The sequence below is a fragment of the Carcharhinus amblyrhynchos genome, chromosome 12 (assembly GCF_965287045.1).
Source record: "Carcharhinus amblyrhynchos chromosome 12, sCarAmb.v2.hapA, whole genome shotgun sequence".
In the NCBI taxonomy this organism is placed as follows: domain Eukaryota; kingdom Metazoa; phylum Chordata; class Chondrichthyes; order Carcharhiniformes; family Carcharhinidae; genus Carcharhinus; species Carcharhinus amblyrhynchos.
Window position 1 is genome coordinate 88,366,224 of NC_137335.1, and position 24,019 is coordinate 88,390,242.

Consider the following 24,019-nt stretch of genomic DNA (forward strand, 5'->3'; position numbering starts at 1 on the left):
AGTTGTTCTCTTTCTCCCTAGGTAGATGGACCATTTTTTAGAGAGGATCTAAACCGTGCGGTATGGTGGCATAGTGGTTCGTGCCAGGGATCCAGGTTCAATTCCTGGCTTGCGCCACTGCCTATATGGAGTTTGCATGTTCTCCTTGTGTCTGTGTGGGTTTCCTCAGGGTGCCCTGGTTTCCTCCCACAGTCCAAAGATGTGCATGTTAGCTGGATTGGCCATGCTAAATTACCTTCAGTGTCAGGGAAATTAGCAGGGTAAATATGTGAGGTTATGACGATATGGCCTGGATAGGATTGTTGTCTGCACAGGCTCGATGGGCTGAAAGGCCTCCTTCTGTACTGTATGTAGGTATTCTACAATTCTATTAACATTTTCTAGATAAGAGCGTTGACACAATGTCATTCCGAACTTGTTTTGCTTAATGTCCAAGCCTATACATTTAAAGGATTCTGCCTTCCCACCTCGATTCCTCTTTTAACTTTGCAATTTCCCGTTGCTCAAAGCCGCCCCCCCGCCACCTTCCCCACCACCCCCTTTGCCCCCCGCCGCCTCCCCCCCCGCCAGGAAATCAGCAACATGCACAATGATAATTCCAGCCAGTTTGAACATAACCTTTTTCAACAGCTCAGAAAAATCCAACACTCTCGCTTCATTATTCAACCTGGAGAGACATTGTTCAACTTCCACAGGATTCCTCTTCCACATCACCAGCTTCTTTGGGAGGTTTCAAAAAACTTCTCCATGGAACTCCTCCCCTTGTAAATCATAACCTCTTCATCGATACATTTGCATTTCCAGGAACATGATGCCATAATCAAACAAATCTTCAAATTACTTTCCCTGTAGTCGGTGAGTCCACTCTGATCCCCTAATCTCTCTCCAAAGCCCCAAGTTACTCATCTCACTTTGGCCTTATCCAGAGAGTACCTTTTCTGTACACATCGACAGGTGAGATAAAGCTGCCTCTTCTTTATCAGCTGCTTCAGTCAGTACCCCAAATCCTTTCAGCTTGCTCATTCTCGCTGTTTGGCTTCTTTTATTGGTTTATTTTCCAGTTACTAAAATCTCTCAGACATGAGCGCTTCCACTTCTGTGGGCAGCACGGTAGCACAGTGGTTAGCACTGCTGCTTCACAGCTCCAGGGACCTGGGCTCGATTCCCGGCTCAGGTCACTGTCTGTGTGGAGTTTGCACATTCTCCTCGTGTCTGTGTGGGTTTCCTCCGGGTGCTCTGGTTTCCTCCCACAGCGCAAAGATGTGCGGGTTAGGTTGATTGGCCGTGCTAAAAAAAATTGTCCCTTAGTGTCCAAAGATGCTTAGGTTAGAGGGATTAGTGGGTATAATATGTAGGGATATGGGGGTAGGGCCTGGGTGGGATTGTGGTCAGTGCAGACTCGATGGGCTGAAGGGCCTCTTTCTGCGCTGAAGGGTTCTATGATTCTATTGAGATTCTGATTAAACTGTGGCCTCTACTTACAATCCTGTCCCTTTCTGGACTATTCCAATGTGATCTCCCTCCCATAAAGCAGAACTTCATTCACAAATTTGTGACTTTTTTTGGGGGCCACTTGCAGATTTAGTGTCAGAACTGACCATAGATTCATAGAATCCTACAGTGCAGAAGGAGGCCACAATCCTGCCTAGGCCCTATCCCCATAACCCCATGCATGTACCCTAGTTAGTCCCCCTGACACTAAGGGGCAATTTAGCTTGGCCAGTCCACCTAACCTGCACATCTTTGGGCTGTGGGAGGAAACTGGAGCACCCGGAGGAAACCCATGCAGATACGGGGAGAACATGCAGACTCCACACAGATAGTGACCCAAACCAGGGATCAAGCCCAGGACCCTGGTGCTGTGAGACAGCTGTGCTAACCACTGTGTCACTGTGCCACCCCCGGTCCCTGGTGCTGTGAGACAGCAGTGCTAACCACTGTGCCACCGAAGTGCCCCTATTTGTATCGTCTTGCTATATTTGGCCCTAAATTTCCCTAACTCCAGCTGTAAGTTATTCACACATTGCCCCTTACATTGAGCATTTAATGACTTACCAGTTTCTTGTGACCTTACAGTTGTCTTTTTGTTCCGGTACTGCTACCTCACCGTAGCTGGAATACTCACCAAATAATCCTTTACTCCTGCAGCAGGGCAAGACCACTTTCTAATGGGTGAAAAAGTTAGAAAGCAGAAGGACAACACTTTCCCCTCTGCACCAAATTCACACTTTGCTTCACATTCCCGAGTATACTCACTCAGACCATTAGACATAGGAGCAGAGTGAGGCCACTCGGCCCATCGACTCTGCTCCGCCATTCAATCATGGCTGATATTCTTCTCATCCCCATTCTCCTGCCTGTTCCCCATAACCCCTGATTCCCTGATTGATCAAGAACCTATCTATCTCTGTCTTAAAGACATTCAATGACTTGACCTCTCCAGCCTTCTGCGGCAAAGAGTTCCACACATTCACCACTCTCTGGCTGAAGAAATTCCTCCTCATCTCTGTTTTAAACATAGAACATAGAACACTACAGCACAAACAGGCCCTTTGGCCCACAAGTTGCGCTGATCACATCTATACGTACTAAGCCATAGAACTATCTGTAACTCCAAATCCCATTAAATCCCATATACTCATCCAGAAGTCTTTTAAAAGACCCCAGTGAGTTCACCTCCACCACCACCGACGGCAGCTGATTCTATTCACTCACCACCCTCTGAGTGAAAAACTTACCCCTGACATCTCCCCTGTACTTGCTTCCCAGCACCTTAAACCTGTGTCCTCTCGTAGCTACCATTTCAGCCCTGGGAAATAGCCTCCAAGAATCCACCCTATCTATTCCTCTCAACATTTTATAAACCTCTATCAAGTCACCTCTCAACCTTCATCTCTCCAGGGAGAAGAGACCTAGCTCCCTCAACCTATCTTCATAAGACATGCCTCCCAATCCAGGCAACACCCTTGTAAATCTCCTCTGCACCCTCTCAATAGCTTCCACATCCTTCCTGTAGTGAGGTGACCAGAGGAGCGTCCCTTTAGCCTGAGATTGTGCCCTCTGGTTTTAGTTTTTCACACTAGTGGGAACATTGTTTCCACGTCTATTCTATCCAGACTTTGCAGAATCCTGTAAGTTTCAATCAGATCCCCTTAGAACCTTTGGATAAGGTCTCTTCCATTCCTTCTCTGCCCACTCACTGATCATATTCTCAAAGCAGTCCATTTCTTGTATGGAGATCTGATGAGTCACTGTAGCTTCCTGCTACAGTAATCAACATCTACTGAGGCCTTATTCAGGCAAAGTGCTTTCATGTGATTGACTTAACTGGCACTCGGTCACATACCTGTTTAACTAGACTATTTGGGCAACTTAACATATATCAGTTCAATTCCCACTTTGCTTCAAATTCCCAAATATACTCACTTCAAACTGTGTACCACTCAGGATATGTTGTCTCCCACTTCTTTTGCGGTGCCCTGTTACTGATCTTGCTGCAATTTTGGCTTGGACTACTTCAGTATCTGAGGAGTTGTGAATGGTGCTGAACATTGTACAATCATCGGTGAACATCCCCACTTCTGACCTTATGACAGAGGGAAGGTCATTGATGAAGCAGCTGAAGATGGTTGGGCCACCAGCCAAAACTTAGTTCTTTGATGGAATGCCGCAGTTCTCTTGATGCATGAGACAAGCTTGGAGTCAGAACAGCTTCCCAAAACACCAGGGAGAAGGAAACTCATAGCAAGCCAACCACCAACGGACAGACTTTTTTTTCCACTCCAGGAAGGCAAAAAGTCTTGCTTCCAGCTAGCCAGCAGAATTTCTAATATCAGGAAGAGAGAGGGAAACACTGCTTTCAATCTGATGCCCATCCACCCCATTCTAAACTAAAATTGCAGCTGAAAACTGAAAAAGAAAGAATTCCTTGTCACCTGACCTGTCAATCATTCTTCCCCATAACAATGCAAGGTCATAAGACAAACCCCAGAAAATACCTGAGGCCCAGATTAAAAATAAACAAAACCCCATTTAAGCCATTGAAGCAGCAATACAAAGACCTCTTGCAGATAATCCAACAACAATGACAAAACCAAAGATGTTATAACTGCAGAGAACATGATATATAAAAAAAATTCTTAAAGGTGCACTAATGTCATACCTCCCCTCTTAAGAAAAAAATGAACCATCAATATTCAAAGGTGGTTTCATTTTTCAAACCTTTCAGTTTCACACTACTAGTACTCTATAATAAATATATTTTGCAAAATCAATACATGTTGCATAACAGTAATCTAGTCAATTTCAGTTCTTGTCTTCCATCATCAAACATTCTTCCTTTTATCATATTTATGATATGCTGTTTTCTCTTCAGTATCCTCTTTCACTGCTTAATCCTGCATTAGAACCATAGAACACTACAGCACAGTGTTGATTCCATGTTCGATCCCAATTTGTCGTTGTGACGATAAATTAGTTCTGGTGATGTCATCTGAAAACTAGGCAGGATCAGCAGGATAACATGTTACATGTGTGTCATCTGGGCCATTCAGGAAGGTAATTTTATCTCTGTCCCTTTGTGCATTGGCTGTAGCTCCTCCCCTGTCATGCAGTTTGACTCCTTTATTTGTATTGGATCAGCACCATCACTTTCTGCACACTCTTCAGCAAAGACGCATGGCAAATTATCTTCCTTTTGAACCCATTTTGACTATGATTCCAAACATCACTGCGGCAGTTACGCTGCTGTGAAAACCACAGTAATTCACTCAAACTCCAGCTGTGTACAGCATGATTCCACTACCTATCCCCACCTCTGCACACTATACAGAATCATTAGGCCAACAGTTTATTTTAGATGATGGTACAATTTCAGCAAACAGTCTGAATTCACATTGTTGTCCTTTCCTTTGATCCACAGCCCAATGTTTCTACTCCTCAGTCTCCTGTCTGAGCTCACTGTTGATGCAGGTTTCCTTTGCAACGATGATGAGCTACCTTTGACAGTCCTGTAAGTTAACTTCAGGCAATTTGGAACAACTCAGGAACATGTTCCAGAACAGTCCATTTGTCTTGTATTTGTCTCCACACCTGCTCACTCTCTCTGACCACATTATTATCCAATAACTTGTTCACCTTCTCCACCTTCACCAGTTCTGCCTGATTGATTGAGAATTTTGGCTGCTGTATCTCAGACTGAGTAAACATCAGCTTCTCCATGTGAACCTGTGCCAACTTGAAAACGTCATGTTTGCAAGGATGTTGTTTAATTGGAACAGCATTTTCTACAACTGCCTCACTCCCAATTATTTTAGTACTTCCCAGTATATTCCCACATACTTGTGATATTAATAACTCTCTTGGGTCAATTTGATTTTCCTCTGGAATAATTTAATCTAATCTCTAATAATGTCCTCGTTATCCAATTTAATTTGAGGAATGTCAAATTCAGTCATTTGGATTTGGGTCTTCACACTGAGTTATAACCAATAAAACATTCTCCTCCCGTTCTTGTTGTGAAGTTGGAGAGAGTAGTTGTAGATTGAGAGATAGGAGGTTAGAATTTAGTGTTTATAACATTGTAAAGTGCTCAGGGAGTTGGAGAATTGCGTGGTCCTGGAGAAAGCTAGTGCTTTTTCTGTGCTTAGAGATTTAAAAATGCAAGTACACAGAGAGTCCTGACTGAAACATTTGTATTGAAAGGCTAGCAGCAGTTTTTAATCAGGACAAAGGGCTTTTGAACTTAGCCAATAAATTTGAATCTGACACTTAGATACCAAAAGCCTATTAAATTCAAATCTGTTGGTTTTGACAACCTAGAACCAATCCTATTTTGGGAAATATTGATATGTCATCACGGATATAAAAGAAATGGGCAGTGGGACAAAGCGGGAAAGCACTGCCACCTGCCAGAGCTTACAGCTCACAGCTCTCAGCTCTCTCTTGAGAGAGAATCGCTGGCTCTCATAGCTTCATCTCTGTCTCAGAAAAGCACCATCTCAATGGCGAAGGTACCAAAGAAGAAAGAAGTTCCAGACTGAAGAATCAACAGAGAAAACCCAGAATATTCTGGAAGATACAAAATCTGGTTGTAATTTAGAGAGTGACTAAATTCTATTTTGTTAATGAGTGGGAATTATATTTATTGGAACAGCATACCATTAAAATCTTGTTTTATTTGAAAATAGTTAATAGTTAGAAGGGATTTATTTGGTTTGTTAATAGTTTAGTTAATTTGTTCGCGATTAGATAAATAAATTGTTACATGTTGGTTTTAGAGTGAGTGCCAGGAATTGATTTTGTATTTAACCACCAGAGGTTGCTGAAGAGCAGGTCACACCATTTCACCCACACTTTTTACAGATTATAGTGCAAGGTTCTCCTCTTTGAGTATTTTGGTGTTCGTTCTCAGAGCGGGAGTGGGGGGGGATCCACCTCCCCTTTACAACAGATTGGGAGCTCGGATCCGGGATTCGAACAGTCTGAGATCTGTAAATAAACCTTAAGTGAGAAGTGGAAAATCTGTTTAATTTTTGTTGCTTGTTGTTGGTTATATCAAAAATGTCTCATAATATTGCCAAAGAGGTTCAAGGGTCAATGATTCTTCCTAGATTTGCCAAGAAAGTTTAGGAAGACAGAAAGAAGTGAGACTTATTGAATTAGCAAACCGGCTGAAATCGGGGACAGTAAGAAAGCTGAAATTATCATAGGGTTAACCTAGCAGTTTGGTGCATCAGAGAAACAGTCAAGTGCTGTGGAGTTAGAAAAAAATTAAGTTGCAAATGATACAATTGGAGTTAGAAAACAAACTTAAAAGGCTGGAGTTTGAAAAATCGAGAGAGGAAAGAGAGAGGAAAGCCCCGGCAGAAGGTAAAGAAAAGGAAAGATTGTTTGTGCTGGAAAAGATGAAGGGTTGGTGCCAGATCTTTTCAAAGGCTTCACCTGTCTGGGTAAGATTAACTCAGATAGAAGAGGGGATTAAGTAAAGAAGTTAAAATATTGAGAGATACGGGAGTTAGTCTGTCTCTAATAGTAAGAGATGGAAATATTTGCACTTCTGCCTGAGAGACTGGCAATCTGTGGAATAAATGGAGAGAGGAGTAGTGTCCCACTGTGTAAGACAAGGCTAGAAAGTCCAATCCAGTCTGGGGAAGTGATGGTGGGAGAGACGGAAAACTTGGCTATTCCAGGAATATAGATTAGCCTTGGAAACGATACAGCTGCAGCACATGTGGGAGTGATGCCCAATGTAATGGAAAAACTGAAGGAAATTAGGGAAGTGAGGAGTTAGAAGAAAAATCCCCTGGAATTTTTCCAGACTGCGTGGTGACAAGATCGCACAGCTATAAGTTGAAACAGGCAGGGAGAGCAAGAGAGAAAGATGAAGGAGCTGAGGTTCGGGTCGCTGACACTCTGTTTGATGAGATGGTAAAGGGGGGGTGGGATCCTGAGTAGCAGGGATGAAAGTGAGGGGGGCATAGATGGGGACTGCAATGCACGGCATCGTGGGGGTGGAGCAGAGCATGGTTTGAAATGCGTATACTTTAATGCGAGGAGTATTTGCAATAAGGTGGATGAACTTGCAGCGTGGATCAGTACCTGGAACTTTGATGTTGTGGCCATTTCAGAGACATGGATAGAGCAGGGACAGGAATGGTTGTTGCAGGTTCCGGGGTTCAAATGCTTTAGTCGGAGTAGAGAAGGAGATAGAGGCGGGGTGGGGTAGCATTATTAGTCAAGGATTGTATCACGGTGTCAGAGAGGAAGTTTGATGAGGACTTGTCTGTTGAGGTAGTATGGGCTGAGATTAGAAATAGGAGAGGAGAGGTCACCCTGTTGGGAGTCTTTTATAGACCTCCTAAAAGTTCTAGAGAGGTTGAGGAAAGGATTGCGGAGACGATCCTGGATAGGAGTGAAAGTAATAGGGTAATTGTTATGGGGGACTTTAACTTTACTAATATTGATTGGAATTGCTATAGCTCTAGCTCGTTAGAGGGGTCAGTTTTTGCACAAAGCGTGCAGGAAGGTTTTTTGACTCAGTATGTAGATAGGCCAACTAGAGGTGAGGCTATATTGGATTTGGTGCTGGGAAATGAGCCAGACCAGGTGCTAGACTTGGAAGTTGGTGTGCATTTTGGTGATAGTGACCACAATTCGATTACGTTCACCTTAGTGATGGAAAGGGATAGGCATGAACCTCGGGTCAGTAGTTTTAGCTGGGAGAAGGGTAATTATGAGGCTATTAGGAGAGAATTAGGAAGCATAGGTTGGACTAGGAGACTACAGGGGCTGGGAACGTCCGAAATGTGGAGTTTTTTCAAGGAGCAGCTACTGCGAGTCCTTGATATGTATGTCCCTGTCAGGCAAGGAGGAATTGGTTGAGCTAGGGAACCGTGGTGCACTAAAAAAGTTGATTCGCTGGTTAAAAGGAAAAAGGAGGCTTATGTCAGGATGAGACTTGAGGGCTCAGGTAGTGCACTGGAAAGCTTTAGATTGGCTAGGAGGGAGTTAAAGAGTGATTTAAGAAGGGCTAAAAGAGGACATGAGAATACTTTGGCTGATAGGATTAAGGAGAATCCTAAGGCGTTCTATAGATATGTTAAGAACAGAAGATTGGTTAGGGCAAGATTAGGGCCAGTTAGAGACAGCAGTGGGAAGTTATGTGTGGAACCGGAAGAGATTGGAGAGGCACTGAACCAATATTTCTCTTCAGTATTCACGCAGGGAGACATAAATGTAGTTGTGGAGAACACTGGGTTACAGGGTTGTAAACTGGACAGTATTGCAGTAGATAAGGAGGATGTGCTAGATATTCTTGAAGGTTTGAAAATAGATAAGTCCCCTGGGCCAGACGGGATTTACCCTAGGATTCTCTGGGAGACAAGAGAGGCGATTGCAGAGTCTCTGGCTCTGATCTTCAGGTCGTCGTTGGTCACAGGTATTGTGCCAGAAGATTGGAGGATAGCGATTGGGGGAAAGGCAAATTGTGCGGAGGGTGTGGAGAGTCTGCAGAAGGATCTAGATAGGCTGGGCGAATGGGCCAGGAAATGGCAAATGGAATTTAATGTTGGCAAGTGTGAGGTGGTCCACTTTGGTAGGAAGAATGGTAGGAAGGACTATTACTTACGTGGCGAAAAACTGCAGCAGGCGACGGTGCAGAGGGACCTCGGGGTCCTTGTGCATGAGTCGCAAAAACCCAGCCTGCAGGTGCAGCAGGTGGTCAGGAAGGCGAATGGGATGCTGGCCTTCATAGCGAGGGGGATTGAATATAAAAGTAGGGAGGTCTTGCTGCAGCTGTATAGGGCATTGGTGAGGCCGCAGCTGGAGTACTGTGTGCAGTTTTGGGCGCCGCACCTGCGCAAGGATATTTTGGCCTTGGAGGGAGTGCAGAGGAGGTTTACTAGGCTGATACCGGAGTTGAGGGGGTTGAGCTATGAGGAGAGGCTGAATAAACTAGGCTTGTACTCGTTAGAGTTTAGAAGAATGAGGGGAGATCTCATTGAGACGTATAAGATGATGAATGGGATGGATAGGATAGAGGTGGAAAGACTCTTCCCGCTCAAAAAAGACAGTAGGACTAGGGGGCACAGCCTCAAGATAAAGGGGGGGCGGTTCAGAACGGAGTTGAGGAGGAACTTCTTCACTCAAAGGGTGGTGAATCTCTGGAATTCTCTGCCCGTTGAAGTGGTGGAGGCTGCCTCGCTAAATATTTTTAAGAAGCGGGTTGATGGGTTTTTGATAAGAGAAGGGATTAAGGGTTATGGGGAGAGGGCGGGAAAGTGGAACTGAGCCACGACAGATCAGCCATGATCTTATTGAATGGCGGGGCAGGCTCGAAGGGCCAGATGGCCTACTTCTGCTCCTATTTCTTATGTTCTTATGTTCTTATGTTGTCCCATTGTTTAAGAAGGGGAACAGAGACTTCCCCGGGAATTATAGACAGGTGAGTCTTACTTCTGTTGTGGGCAAGGTTTTAGAAAAAATTATTAGGGATAGGATTTATAGTTATTTAGAGAGTAATGAATTGATTGGAGATAGTCAGCACGGTTTTGTGAAGGGTAGGTCATGCCTTACTAACCTTATTGAGTTTTTTGAGAAAGTGACCAAAGAGGTGGATGGGGGTAAGGCAGTTGGCGTGGTATATATGGACTTTAGTAAGGCGTTTGATAAGGTTCACCACGGAAGGCTTCTGCAGAAAATGCAGATGTATGGGATTGGGGGTGATTTAGTTAATTGGATCAGGAATTGGCTAGCAGATAGGAGACAGAGGGTGGTGGTTGATGGTAAGTATTCGTCATGGAGTTCGGTTACAAGTGGTGTGCCTCAGGGATCTGTTTTGGGGCCACTGCTGTTTGTAATTTTTATTAATGATCTGGATGAGGGTATAGTTGGGTGGATTAGTAAATTTGCTGATGACACCAAAGTCGGAGGTGTGGTAGATAGTGAGGAGGGGTGTCATAGTTTACAGAGAGACTTGGACAAGTTGCAGAGCTGGGCCGAGAGGTGGCGGATGGAGTTTAATGCGGAAAACTGTGAGGTAATTCACTTTGGCAGGAATAACAGATGTGTGGAGTATAGGGCTAACGGGAGGACTCTGAATAGTGTTGATGAACAGAGGGATCTAGGTGTATGTGTACATAGATCCCTGAAAGTTGGGAATCAAGTAGATAAGGTTGTTAGGAAGGCATACGGTGTCTTGGCGTTTATCGGTAAAGGGATTGAATTTAGGAGCCGCAGCGTCATTTTGCAACTGTACAAAACTCTGGTGCGGCTGCACTTGGAGTATTGTGTGCAGTTCTGGTCCCCACATTATAGGAAGGATGTGGAGGCATTGGAGAGGGTGCAGAGGAGGTTTACCAGGATGTTGCCTGGTATGGAGGGGAGGTCCTATGAGGAGAGACTGAGGGATTTGGGGTTGTTTTCGTTAGAAAGAAGGCGGCTACGAGGGGACCTTATTGAAACATATAAGATGATTAGAGGTTTAGATAGGGTGGACAGTGATAGCCTTTTTCCTTGGATGGAGAAAGCTAGCACGAGGGGGCATGGCTTTAAATTAAGGGGGGGTAGTTATAGGATGGATGTCAGGGGTAGGTTCTTTACCCAGAGGGTGGTGAGGGATTGGAATGCCCTGCCTGCTGCAGTTGTAAATGCGCCTAGTTTGGGGGCGTTTAAGAGATCCGTGGATAGGTTTATGGATGGAAAGGGATTGGTTTAGGTTAGAGGGTCATTGCTTTTTAATTGGTCGGCGCAACATCGTTGGCCGAAGGGCCTGTTCTGCGCTGTAATGTTCTATGTTCTAATCAGGTAGAGGGTGAGGCAGAGTGTTTAGTTCCGAATGATTAATGGAGTTACAACAGAAAGATGAGATGATGAAGGATTTATATCATAACCTGGAAAAGGAATCTGAGTAAATTCTAGAATGCTTTTACGTTAAGGATAAAATCTTAAGGTGGAAATGAAGACCTTGGCAGGTTGGTGCAGATGAGCAATGGGTAGACATTCACCGGACTGTGTTGCCGGTATACAGACCGGAAGTATTGCAGGTTGTAAACAGATTATCTGTAGGAGGTCATCTAGGAGTGAGGAAGACTCGGGCTAAGATTCAGAATCATTTTTATTGGCCTGGATTATATAAAGATATGGTTGGATTTTGCCAAGTTTGTCATATGTGTGAGATGAAGGAAAGTGTTAAGTAGCTTTTAATTTAAATGCCTTCCGAGCATTCTAGTTTAATGACACAAATAAGAACAGTTATTCAATAATTTCTTTATTTAATACTTCTAGTACCAACTCAAACATACACAATTCATTAACTCTTTACTGAACTTTAACCTTAACTAAACATCAACATTAACAATTTAACTGAAAATAGATACTGCCCAATTCAGGAAAACCTTGGCCAGCAAATATCCTCGACATAGAATCTATCTTCTTCTTTTCTGAAGCATCCTTCAGGGTACAGGGTGCTTTTGATGCCAATTCCCACATTTGAAGAACCTTTTACACGGGTTATCATTAATTGTATTGGTCCCTGCCCTAAAATCAAAAGGGGGAACCTGCGTTTGTGAACCGTAATGTATGTGTCTACTGGGTTTCCCGAGGCAGTTCAAGGCAAGAAAGATTGTAGAGGAGTTGCTTGCCCTCTTTATCCATTATGAATTACCCAGAGAGATTCAATAGACCAAAGGTCCAAATTTACTGTTAGTTTAAGGAGATCATGAATAGTTTAGGCATCAGACACTTTACACTGAGTGTATACGATCCTGAATCCCAGGGAGCATTGGAAAGATGGCATCAGACCCTAAAGACCATGTTGAGGACTTATTGCCGGGATTACCCAGCTGATTGGGATAAAGTTCTCCCATTTATGTTATTTACCATTGGAGATGCTCCAAATGAATCGACTCACTTTACTCCATTTGAGTTGATATTTGGACGCAAAGTATCAGGGCTTTTTAAATTAATTAAGGAAAAGAAGGTAGATCTGAAGTCAGAAATCTCACTGGATTACGTATCTGAGGTGAGAGGAAGATTAAACAGAGTGGGTGAATTAGCTGGACAACATTTGAAGGGAGCCCAGCCTAATCAAACAATAAGCTGATAACATTTCTAAAATTTGTACGTTTACCTCTGGGGATGATGTATTGGTGGATATCACGTGGAGCGAATCAAATTGGCTGGAGATTGGCTGGAGATTGGCTGAGATGCTGGGGACCACTTGGGGAGACCGAGATGGATCATCCACTCGACATTTCTGGCTGAAGATTATTGCGAATGCTTCAGCCTGATCTTTTACACTGATGTGCTGGGCTCCTCCATCATTGAGGATGGGAATATTTGTGGAGCTTCATCCTCCAGTGAGTTGTTTAATTTCCCACCTCCACGATTGGATGTAGCAGGACTGCAGAGCTTAGATCTGATCCGTTGGTTGTGGGATCGCTTAGCTCCATCTATCACTTGTTGCTTGCACTTTTGGCATGCTAGCAATACTGCCTTGTAGCTTCACTATGTCAGGCTGTTGCTCGACTAGTCGGCGAGACAGCATTTTTGGTACGAACCCCCAAGTATTAGTAAGGAAAGTCGGCAGGACTGAGTTTGCCATTGTTGTTTCTGATGCCTTGGTCAGTGCTGGGTGGTCCATATTAACTTGTATTTACCACATTGCTGTGGATCTGGAGTCACATATTGGCCAGGCCAGAACCACCCACAATCAAATCTGACCTGCCATGATGGGATTTGAACCCGGGTCCCCAGTTCTTCTGGATTATCAATCCAGTGACAATATCAGATTCACCAGGATGCTGCCTGGGGTGGAATATTTAAATTATGCAGAAAGGTTGGGTCGGCTTGGGTTGTTTTTCTGGAGCAGAGAAGACTGAGGGGTGACCTGATCGAGGTGTTCAAGATTATGAGGGGGGCACGGACAGGGCGGATAGGGAGCAGCTGTTTCCCTTAGCTGAAGGGTCAGTCAGGAGGGGACATAGGTTCAAAGTGAGGGGCAAGAGGTTTCGGGGGGGTTGTAAGGAAAAGCTTTCTTACTCAGAGGGTGGTGATGGTTTGGAATGCACTGCCTGGGAGGGTGATAGAGTTGGATTGCGTCACAACTTTTGAAAAGTATCTGGATGAGCACTTGGCCCATGGTAACACTCAGGGCTCTGGGCCAAGTGCTGACTGGTGGGATTAGGTGGAAGTTCAGGAGTTTCTAATGGGTCGGTACAGACTTGATGGGCTGAAGGGCCTCTTCTGTGCTGTATGATTCTATGAGGAAAGACGTGATAGCACTCGGGAGGATGCAGAGGAGATTCACCAGAATGTTGCCCGAGCTGGAAGGCTTCAGCTGTCAAGAGAGGCTGGTTGGGCTGGGGTTATTTCCCTCAGAGCAGAGACAGCTGAGGGGAAACCTCACTGAGGTGTACAAAATGAAGAGGGACACATAGGGTGGATATGAAGGATGCTTTTTCTTTGGCAGAGAGGCCAATAAGCAGGAGACAGAGAACAGGATGAGCGGGGATGAGTTAGGGATGGGTTTGGATGAATGGAGAGAGTGTGAAGCAATGGGATTGAAGCAGGGTTATGGGATAAGGCAGAGTGGGATTCGATTCTGAATTTCTTCAACAAAGATGGGTGATTAACATCCATGTCTGGTTGTAAGTTTGTGATTCTCCTGGGCTCTGGTGACGGTGATTCTGTGATTTCTCCTCAGACTTGGTGCCCCGACTTGAATCCATTCTCAAGTTTTGAGAGAAACGATACAAAGTGGGATCTGCCTGGCGCGTGGTCAACAAGTATCTGCAATCAAACTGAGGTACCTGCTTTACACAATCGTCTCTCATTTATTTCCATTTGCTGAGGGGGTTGATTGAGGGGGCGCAGTGAGTAAGGTGGGAAACGTTGAATAACCCTGTGTATTAGCTCTGGGATATTCTTGTTATATTTACAGTATTTATATTTATGTAGACCCTTTCACAAAGTAAAACGCCCCAAGCTGTTTCACAAGGAAATGTTGGGTCAGGTAATCGAAAGCTTGGACAAAGAGGTAGCTTTTAAAAAGGGTCATAAAAGGGAAAGTGAGATAAAGAGGCTGAGAGTCGGAGGGAGGCTGTCGGAGAGCTTGGGACCTGAGCAGCTGAAGGTTGGAGTGATTAAAATAGGGAATCCGGAATAGAGAAGTGCAGATGTCTCTGAGGGTTGTAGGCTTCAGGAGATTCAGGGATGGGGCAGGGGTTGAGGTGGGGGGGCGGGGGGGGGGGGGGGGGGGGTGGGGGGTGGGGGGGGATGGTGGAAGGGAGGAGGTCTTGGAGGGATTTGAAATCATAGATCAGAATCAATGTCAGATCAAGGCATTGCTGGACCAGGAGCCAGTGTGAGGTCAAAGTTTCGTCTTCAGACTGAATATAACATCAAGGTCCTGAAGAGACTGGCTTAACGTCAGACTGTTGCCAAGGAGAGGGATGGAGCCAGAGGGTGGCAGACAGTTTGAAAAGGGATCAGAAAACAATGGCTACACTCATCCTAATATTTAACTGGAGGAAGTTTCTGCTCATCCAGAACTGGACATTAGATAAACAGTCTGATTATTTCCAGACACTGACTGAGAGAAGTGATGGTGAGGTAGAGTTTGATTTTGTCAGTGTACATGTGAAAACATCGATTGTACTTCACATGATATTACCAAAGGGCTGGATGTAGATAAGAAACAGGACGAGAAAATGAGAAAGGGAAATATTCATGTTGCCAAGATGAAACTAAAGGCACAGGTAGAGACAGATTTTTCTTTCAGAGAAGGATGAAATCACTGCAGTCCCTGTGGTGCTGGTGTTCCCATGGTGGAGTTAGATTGGGATTTCCATTATCATAGAATGTCTACAGTGCACAAGAGGCCATTCGGCCCATTGAGTCTGGACTGACTCTCTGACTGAGTACCTTACCCAGGTCGTCTCCCCTGCTCTATCCCTGTAACCCCACACATTAATCATGGCCAAGCCATAGAACCTTAACATCTTTGGACTGTGGGAGGAAACCGGAGCACCCGGAGGAAATCCACACAGCATGGGGAGAACGTGCAAACTCCACACAGACAGTGACCTGAGGCTGGAATTGAACCCGGGTCCCTGGCGCAGTGAGGCAGCTGTGCTAACCCACTGTGCCACCCTGTTGTCTGCTAATTAGCCACTGCTGAACTAGAAGGACACCTCTGGAAGCACAGTCCCAACATTCCTGAGGGGAGAACACAACACCTGGAATAAGTAATGACACAGATACAGGCAGTAGGAATGTGTCACCCTCTCTAACCTGAACCTTTTGTTTTCTCTCAGTATTTCGTCCTGAGTGGAGTGACATCAATGGTTAGCTGTGCCGTCTTCCTCCATCTCCACACAATCGTGAAACTGTTTTGTGTCAGTTTGATCATTGGCATCTATTCCTACATATCTCACCTCAGCTTCAATTACTTGATTACTGATCTGCAGGAGAATCTGTCAGGGTAATCTCATCTCAGAGCAAACAATTGACAGGATATTGTCTGGAAATCCGTACTTTGCTCTATTTAAAATCTTCTTCCTAGAGTTTGAATTTCAAAAGTGCACACTGTGCTCCACTGGTCTGAGTAAGATCTTATCTCAATTCACCTTATCTACATGCTGTCATATTAATGATGGTTTGACAACAAACTGAGAGGTGGCCTTGCCCTGAACGAGACAGATGTAGAAACAGTTTAGTAAGTGATAGGAGCGAAGGTTATAAGAACATAAACATAAAAATTCGGAGCAGGAGGAGGCCATTTGGCCCCTCAAGCCTGCTCCACCATTCAGTAAGATCATGTCTGATCTTTTCATGGACTCGGCTCCACTTACCCACCCACACATTTATCTATCCTTGCCTTAAAGGGAAGGCGGTAAAAGAGGTGGAGGAGCAGCATTGTTAATCAAGGATAGTTTAACGGCTGCTGAAAGGCATTTTGAGGGGGATCTGCCTACTGAGGTAATATGGGCTGGAGTTAGAAATAGGAAAGGATCGATCACATTTTTAGGAGTTTTCTATTGGCCCCCAAATAGTAACAGAGATGTAGAGGAGGAAATGGCAAAGCAGATTATGGATAGGTGTGGAGGTCACAGGGTAGTTATCTTGGGTGACTTTAACTTTCCAAATATTGATTGGAACCTTTATAGGTCGAACAGTTCAGATGGGGCAGTTTTTGTACAGTGTGTGCAGGAGGGTTTCCTGACACAATATGTGGATAAGCCGACAAGAGGTGGGGCCACATTGGACTTGGTACTGGGTAATGAACCAGGCCAAGTGTTAGATTTATTTGTGGAGAGCACGTTGGAGATAGTGACCACAATTCGGTGTCCTTCAATATTGCAATGGAGAGGAATAGGGTCACACGGCAGGGCAAGGTTTATAATTGGGGCAGGGGTAATTATGATGTGATTAGACAAGAATTAGGGAGCATAAAATGGGAACAGAAACTGTCAGGTATGGGCACAAATGAAAAGTGGAGCTTGTCCAAGGAACAAATACTGCGTGTCCTTGATAGGTATGTCCCTGTCAGGCAGGGAGGAAATGGCCAAGTGAGGGAACCATGGTTCACAAAGGAGGTTGAATGTTTTGTTAAGAGGAAAAAGGAAGTGTGTGTAAGGATGAGAAAACAAGTTTCAGTTGGGTCACTTGAGGGTTACATAAGAACATAAGAAATAGGAGCAGGAGTAGGCCATCTAGCCCTTCGAGCCTGCCCCGCCATTCAATAAGATCATGGCTGATCTGAAGTGGATCAGTTCCACTTTCCCGCTTTCTTCCCATAACCCTTAATTCCCTTGCCTATCAAAAACCTATCTACCCATGACTTAAATATATTTAGCGAGGTAGCTTCCACCACTTCAACGGGCAGAGAATTCCAGAGATTCACCACCCTTTGAGTGAGGAAGTTCCTCCTCAACTCTGATCTAAACCACTCCCCCCCCTCTTATCTTGAGGCTGTGCCTCAAGCTCAAGGTTACAAGGAAGCTAGGAATGAGTGTAAAAAAGGGCTTAGGAGAGCTAGGAGGGGGCATGAGAAGTCCTTGGTGGGTCGGATAAATGAAAACCCCAAGGCTTTTTACTCTTTTATGTGAGAAATAAAAGAATGACCAGGGTGAGGTTAGGGCCAGTCAAGGATAGTAGTGGGAACTTGTGCATGGAGTCAGAAGAGATAGGAGAGGCATTGAATGAATACTTTTCTTCAGTGTTCACTAAGGAGAGGGACCATGTTTTTGAGGATGAGAGTGTGATACAGGCTGATAGATGGAGGAGGTAGACGTTCTGAGGGAAGGTGTATTCGTAATTTTGAAAAACCTGAAGGTCGACAAGTTCCCCGGGCCAGATGGGATACATCCGAGATACTTTGGGAGGCAAGGGATGAGATTGCAGAGCCTTTAGCTTTGATCTTTAGGTCCTCACTGTCCACAGGGATTGTGCCAGGGGACTGGAGAGTGGTGAATGTTGTTCCTCTGTTCAAGAAAGGAAACAGGAATGACCCTGGTAATTATAGGCCAGTTAGTCTTACTTCAGTGGTCGGTAAGTTAATGGAAAGAGTCCTGAGAGATAGGATTTATGACCATTTGGAAAGATGTAGTTTAATCCGGGATAGTCAGCACGTTTCGTGAGGGGTAAGTCCTGCCTCACAAATTTGATTGAATTCTTTGAGGAGGTAACTAAGTGTATGGATGAAGGTAGAGCAGTTGATGTTGTATACATGGATTTTAGTAAGGTGTTTAATAAGGTTCCCCATGATAGGCTCATGAAGAAAGTAAGGAGGTGTGGGATAGAGGGAAATTTGGCCGATTGGATAAGTAACTGGTTGTCTCATAGAAGTCAGAGGGTGGTGGTGGAGGGAAAATTTTCAGACTGGAGGCCAGTTACCAGCGGTGTACCACAGGGGTCAGTGCTGGGTCCTCTGCTATTTGTGATTTTTATCAATGACTTGGAAGAGGGGGCTGAAGGGTGGGTTAGTAAATTTGCTGATGACACCAAGATTGGTGGAGTAGTGGATGAGGTGGAGGGCTCTTGTAGGCTGCAAAGAGACATTGATAGGATGCAGAGCTGGGCCGAAAAGTGGCCAATGGAGTTTAACCCTGATAAGTGTGAGGTGATTCATTTTGGTAGGACAAACTTGAATGTGGATTACAGGGTCAACGGCAGGGTTCTGAGGAATGTGGAGGAACAGAGAGAACTCGGGGTTCATATCCACAGATCTCTGAAGGTTGCCACTCAAGTGGATAGAGCCATGAAGAAGGCTTATAGTGTGTTAGTGTTTATTAACAGGGGGTTTGAGTTTAAGAGCCATGAGGTTATGCTGCAGCTATACCAGATATTGGTGAGACCACATTTGGAATATTGTGTTCAGTTCCGGTCACCTCACTATAAGAAGGATGTGGAAACATTGGAGAGAGTGCAGAGGAGATTTACCAGGATACTGCCTGGTTTGGAGGGTAGGTCTTATGAGGAAAGGTTGAGGGAGCTGGGACTTTTCTCTTTGGAGCGGTGGAGGATGAGAGGCAACTTAATAGAGGTTTATAAGATGATGAGGGGGATAGATAGAGAGGACGTTCAGAGACTATTTCCTCGGGTGGATGTAGCTGTTACTAGGGGGCATAACTATAATGTTCATGGTGGGAGATATAGGAGGGATGTCCGAGGTCGATTCTTTACTCAGAGAGTGGTTGGGGTGTGGAATGCACTGCCTGCTGTGATAGTGGAGTCGGACACTTTAGGAACTTTCAAGAGGTTATTGGATAGGCACATGGAGCACTCCAGAATGATAGGGAGTGGGATAGACTGATCTTGGGTTTGGACATAGATTGGCACAACATCGAGGGTTGAAGGGCCTGTACTGTGCTGTACTGTTCTATGTTCTAAAATCATTCAATGAGGGAGCCTCAACTGCTTCACTGGGCAGGGAATTCCACAGATTCACAACCCTTGTGTGAAGAAGTTCCTCCTGTTATAAGGTTCTAACAGTATTTACATCGTAGAACAAGGAGCAAGAATTAATCGGGATGTATAAACCAGATGTGAAGCATCCAAAGATACTGAAGGGTATGAGATCAGAAATTTCAGGAGCATTTCGAGAACATTTACAATACTGTGTACAGTTTTAAATCCTTATATTGGCCGTGATTCTCCCATCCCACTGCAGGAATTGTTTTGTATAGCTGGCTGGGAGAAGCCCACAGCGGTGAACTCGTGGGGTTTGTGTGAGTGTTCCTGCCCCAGCGTCTCACAGCACCAGATGTCCAGTGGTGTTTGCTCCACCCTGGAAATCAGTGGGGACCGTTTAAATGGTCATGTCAGTATAGTTTAAATATGATTAGCCCAGGACTGAAATCTCCAGCCCGCTAGTGTCTCCCAGAGTGCTTTATCCCAGTGGGAATGACACTAGTTCTCCCCACTTTGGGGAACTGGCAACCAGACCACAGTGGAGTGAAGACGGGGCAATTAAGGCTACCCAAGGGGTGGGGAGGTGGCGTCCCCTGGGCAGTTGCACCTTGGCAGCCCCAGCCTGTGCCCCCTGGCTCTACCCGAGGGGCAAAGTGCCAGTGCCAAGGGGCAGGGCCTATGGGGGTGTGACCTCGAGGTGATTGGTGGAGGTGGGGGTCCTGCCACCAGTCTGCATTGGGAGCAGTGGGGGAGGGAGGGAGGCCAGTGTGGTCTGGGGGGGGGTGTGGGAGGTCAGCGGGGGGGGGGGGGGGGTGGGTGGTGGTAGCCAGCTGGGGGTAGTTGGCAATGCAGGGGGGGTGTGGGTCAGCATTGCTGGGAGCGTGGGGGGGTTATTTTTGGAGGCGTGGGATTGGTGGGGGAGGGGCAAGAGAGCGTGGCAGGCTGGGAAGGAGGGGGGGGGTTCAGGACTGGGCCTGGAAATATTCAGGGTCCAGCAACTGGGCCATGGAGGGATCGAGAACCAGTATTGCGGGGGGTTGTGGGGCTAACTGGGGTGGTGGGGGGGGGTGCGGCAGTGGGGTTGGCGGGGCTGACCAGTGATTGAGATGGCCGGCAATCTGGAGGCCAACAGCGCACGCGGCGATTTTGGCGCTGACAGACGTGCGCAATAGCCCACTCAGCGCGCTGGTTCCAGCCTCTCCAGTAGGAATAGGCCCTGCCCTCTGATATCTAATGAGAGTCACACTGGCGGCCTCTGCAGTGCACAGACTGTGGGAGATTCTCCTCTGAACTCCCACTGAACAAATCAACATGAATTACTCCAGGTTTTATGTGAACTTGATGCTTAGAATTTTAGGGGAAGAACTCCAGCCGTCCTTACTGGAGGCAGGACAGAGGAGGTTTACTGGGATGATCCCAGGTACGGAGGGAGTGCTGTATGAGGGAAGATTAAAGAGGTTGCCTTTGAACTCCTTGGAGTTTGGAAGAATGAGGGGTGATCTGATAGAAACATAGAAGAATCCAAGGATGGTCGCCAGGGTAAATGCCGAGAGGATGTTTCCACTCATGGGAGAGTGTAACACCAGAGGACAGAGTCACAGAATTTATTTCAGATGGATTGGAGGAAGAATTTCTTCTCTCAGAGAGCAGTGAATCTTTGGGATTTTTTAGCCCAGGAAGCTGGGGAGACTGAATCTGGGAACATTCTCAGGACTGAGATCAAGATGTCTTTAAGCAGTCCAAGAATGAAGGGTTACGGAGAGAAGTCAGCAAAGTGGACTTAGCGAGTGTTAAATTAACTATGACCTTATTAAATAGCGGAGCAGGCTCAAAAAGCTGAATGACCCACTCCTGTTTCTATTCCTTATGGTCCAACTGGTCATAATCTTCCAATCTGCTCTCAAAAGAGATGCCAAACAACTGGATTGCATCACTCACAAGAACACAAGAAATAGAAGCAGGAGTGACCACCAGGCCCTTCCAGCCGCCCCTCTATTCAATACGGCTCATGGCTGATCTACGCCGGCCGCTGCTCCTTCTCTGTGCCATTTCCCCATTGCTCTCTATTGGTCAATCAAATATTTATTCACCTCCACTTTAAATACTTCCAATGACCAAGCCTCCACCACCCTTTGGGTCAGAGAATTCCAGAGATTCACCACCCTCTGTGAGTAGAAATGACTGGCCCTTTATCTTAGCTGTGTTCCCTTGTTCAAGACTCTCTCAGTCATGAAAACATCTCACCATCTACCCTGTCAAGCCCCCTCAGGACCTTTTATGTTTGAATATTTCACTCCTCACTCTTCTGAATCCAAGGAATACAGACCCAGACTATTGAGTCTCTCTTGATAGGACAACTCTGTCATCCCAGGAATTAGCCTGGTGAATCTCCTCTGTACTGACTCCAATGTCACTGTATCCTTTCCAAGGTAAGGGACCAGAACGGTATGCAGTATTCCAGGCGAGGCTTCACCAGCCTCGTCCCTGTACAATGGCAACAAAACCTCCCTGTTTTTAAACTCCAACCCTTTACATCTTTGTTCACAAAGAGGCCATAAGGATAGGCTCCAAAGAGCAGAACGTGGAACCGTTGTGGGTGGAGATAAGGAAGAGTAAGGGGAGGAAGACACTGGTGGGTGTGGTCTATAGGCCCCCAAATAATAACTTAGAGGTGGGGCGGACTATAAACAAGCAAATAAATGATGCCTGCAGGAATGGAACGGCGATAATTATGGGGGATTTCAATCTACATATTGATTGGTTGACCCATGTCGGACGCGGTGGGCTTGAGGAAGAGTTCTTGGAATGCTGTAGGGATAGTTTCCTTGAACAGTGTGTGACGGAACTAATGAGGGAGCGAGCTATCTTAGATCTGGTGTTGTGTAACGAGGCAGGAAGAATTAGGGATCTTGTTGTGAGGGATCCTCTTGGGAAGAGTGATCATTGTATGGTTGAATTTTTGATGCAGATGGAGGATGAGAAAGTAGGATCCCGAACCTGTGTCCTCTGTTTGAACAGAGGGGAGTACGATAGGATGAGAGAGGAATTGGCAAATGTAGATTGGAGGCGCAGATTGATCGGTAGGACTGCTGAGGAACAGTGGAGGATCTTTAAGGAGATCTTCATCGGTGCTCAGCAGAAATATATTCCGATGGTGAAGAAGGAATGTAGGAGAAGGGATAACCAGCCGTGGTCACCGAAGGAAATAAAGGAGACTATTAAAAGCTGATGTGTTTAGAGTGGCTAAAAGTAGTGGGCGAGTAGAAGATTGGGAGAGATTTAAAAATCAACAAAGAATGACTAAGAAGTTGATAAAGAAAGGAAGGATAGACTATGAAGCTAAACTAGCACTAAATATAAAAAAGACAGTGAGAATTTTTATATATATATAAAGAGGAGAACGCTGGCTAGAGTGAATGTTGGACCCTTAGAGGATGAGAAGGGGGATTTAGTGGTGGGAGATGAGGAAATGGCTGAGGCCTTAAATAAGTTTTTTGCCTCGGTCTTCACGGAGGAGGATACAAATAGTTTGCCAGATATTAAAGATAGAAGGATGGTAGGAGTTGAGGGCCTGAATGCGATTACTGTCACTAGAGAGGTAGTGCTTGATAGACTAGCGGGACTGATGGTGGACAAGTCCCCAGGACCGGATGGAATGCATCCCAGGGTTCTGAAGGAAATGGCAGAGGTGATAGTAGATGCCTTAGTGATTATTTACCAAAATTCACTGGATTCCGGGGAAGTGCCGGATGATTGGAAAATGGCTAATGTTACGCCGCTGTTTAAAAAAGGTAGCTGGCAAAAAGCAGGGAATTATAGGCCGGTTAGTTTAACGTCTGTAGTTGGAAAAATGCTTGAATCCGTCATCAAAGAAGAAATAGCGAGTCACCTAGAAAAGAATGGTTTGATAGAACAGACGCAGCACGGATTCGTTAAGGGGAAGTCGTGTTTGACGAATTTATTGGATTTCTATGAGGATGTGACTAGTGCGGTAGACAGAGGGGAACCGGTGGATGTGGTGTTTCTCGATTCTCAAAAGGCATTTGATAAGGTGCCACACAAAAGGTTGCTTCAGAAGGTTAGGGGGCATGGAGTTGGGGGTAAGGTGTTAGCGTGGATAGAGGATTGGTTGTCTAATAGGAGGCAGAGAGTTGGTATCAATGGGTGCTATTCTGATTGGCGGTTGGTGACTAGTGGAGTGCCGCAGGGATCGGTGCTGGGGCCTCAGCTATTTACCATTTATATAAATGATCTGGAGGAGGGGGCTGAGTGTAGGGTAACGAAATTTGCTGATGACACGAAGGTGAGTGGAAAAGCAAATTGTGCAGAGGGTGTGGAAAATCTGCAGAGGGATCTGGATAGGCTGAGCGAATGGGCGAGGACCTGGCAGATGGAGTACAATGTTAGCAAGTGTGAGGTTATCCACTTTGGCAGGAATAATAGTAGGAGGGATTACTATTTAAAGGGCGAAAAGCTGCAGCATGCTACGGTGCAGAGGGACCTGGGGGTCCTTGCGCATGAGTCGCAAAAACCCAGTGTGCAGGTGCAGCAGGTGACCAAGAAGGCGAATGGGATGCTGGCCTTTATAGCGAGGGGGATAGAATAT

At 45.5% G+C, this 24,019-nt stretch overlaps 1 protein-coding gene across 1 annotated transcript in view; it reads left to right on the forward strand.

Annotated features, from left to right (window-relative positions):
* Window positions 1–24,019, forward strand: part of LOC145351208 (adenylate cyclase type 8-like) — a 135,895-nt gene that overhangs the window by 75,411 nt on the left and 36,465 nt on the right. Inside the window, exons 11-12 of the mRNA XM_080200910.1 lie at window positions 14,204–14,305; window positions 15,816–15,982. Coding sequence (XP_080057036.1) covers window positions 14,204–14,305; window positions 15,816–15,982 — 269 coding nt within the window. The remainder of the gene's footprint in view (window positions 1–14,203; window positions 14,306–15,815; window positions 15,983–24,019) is intronic.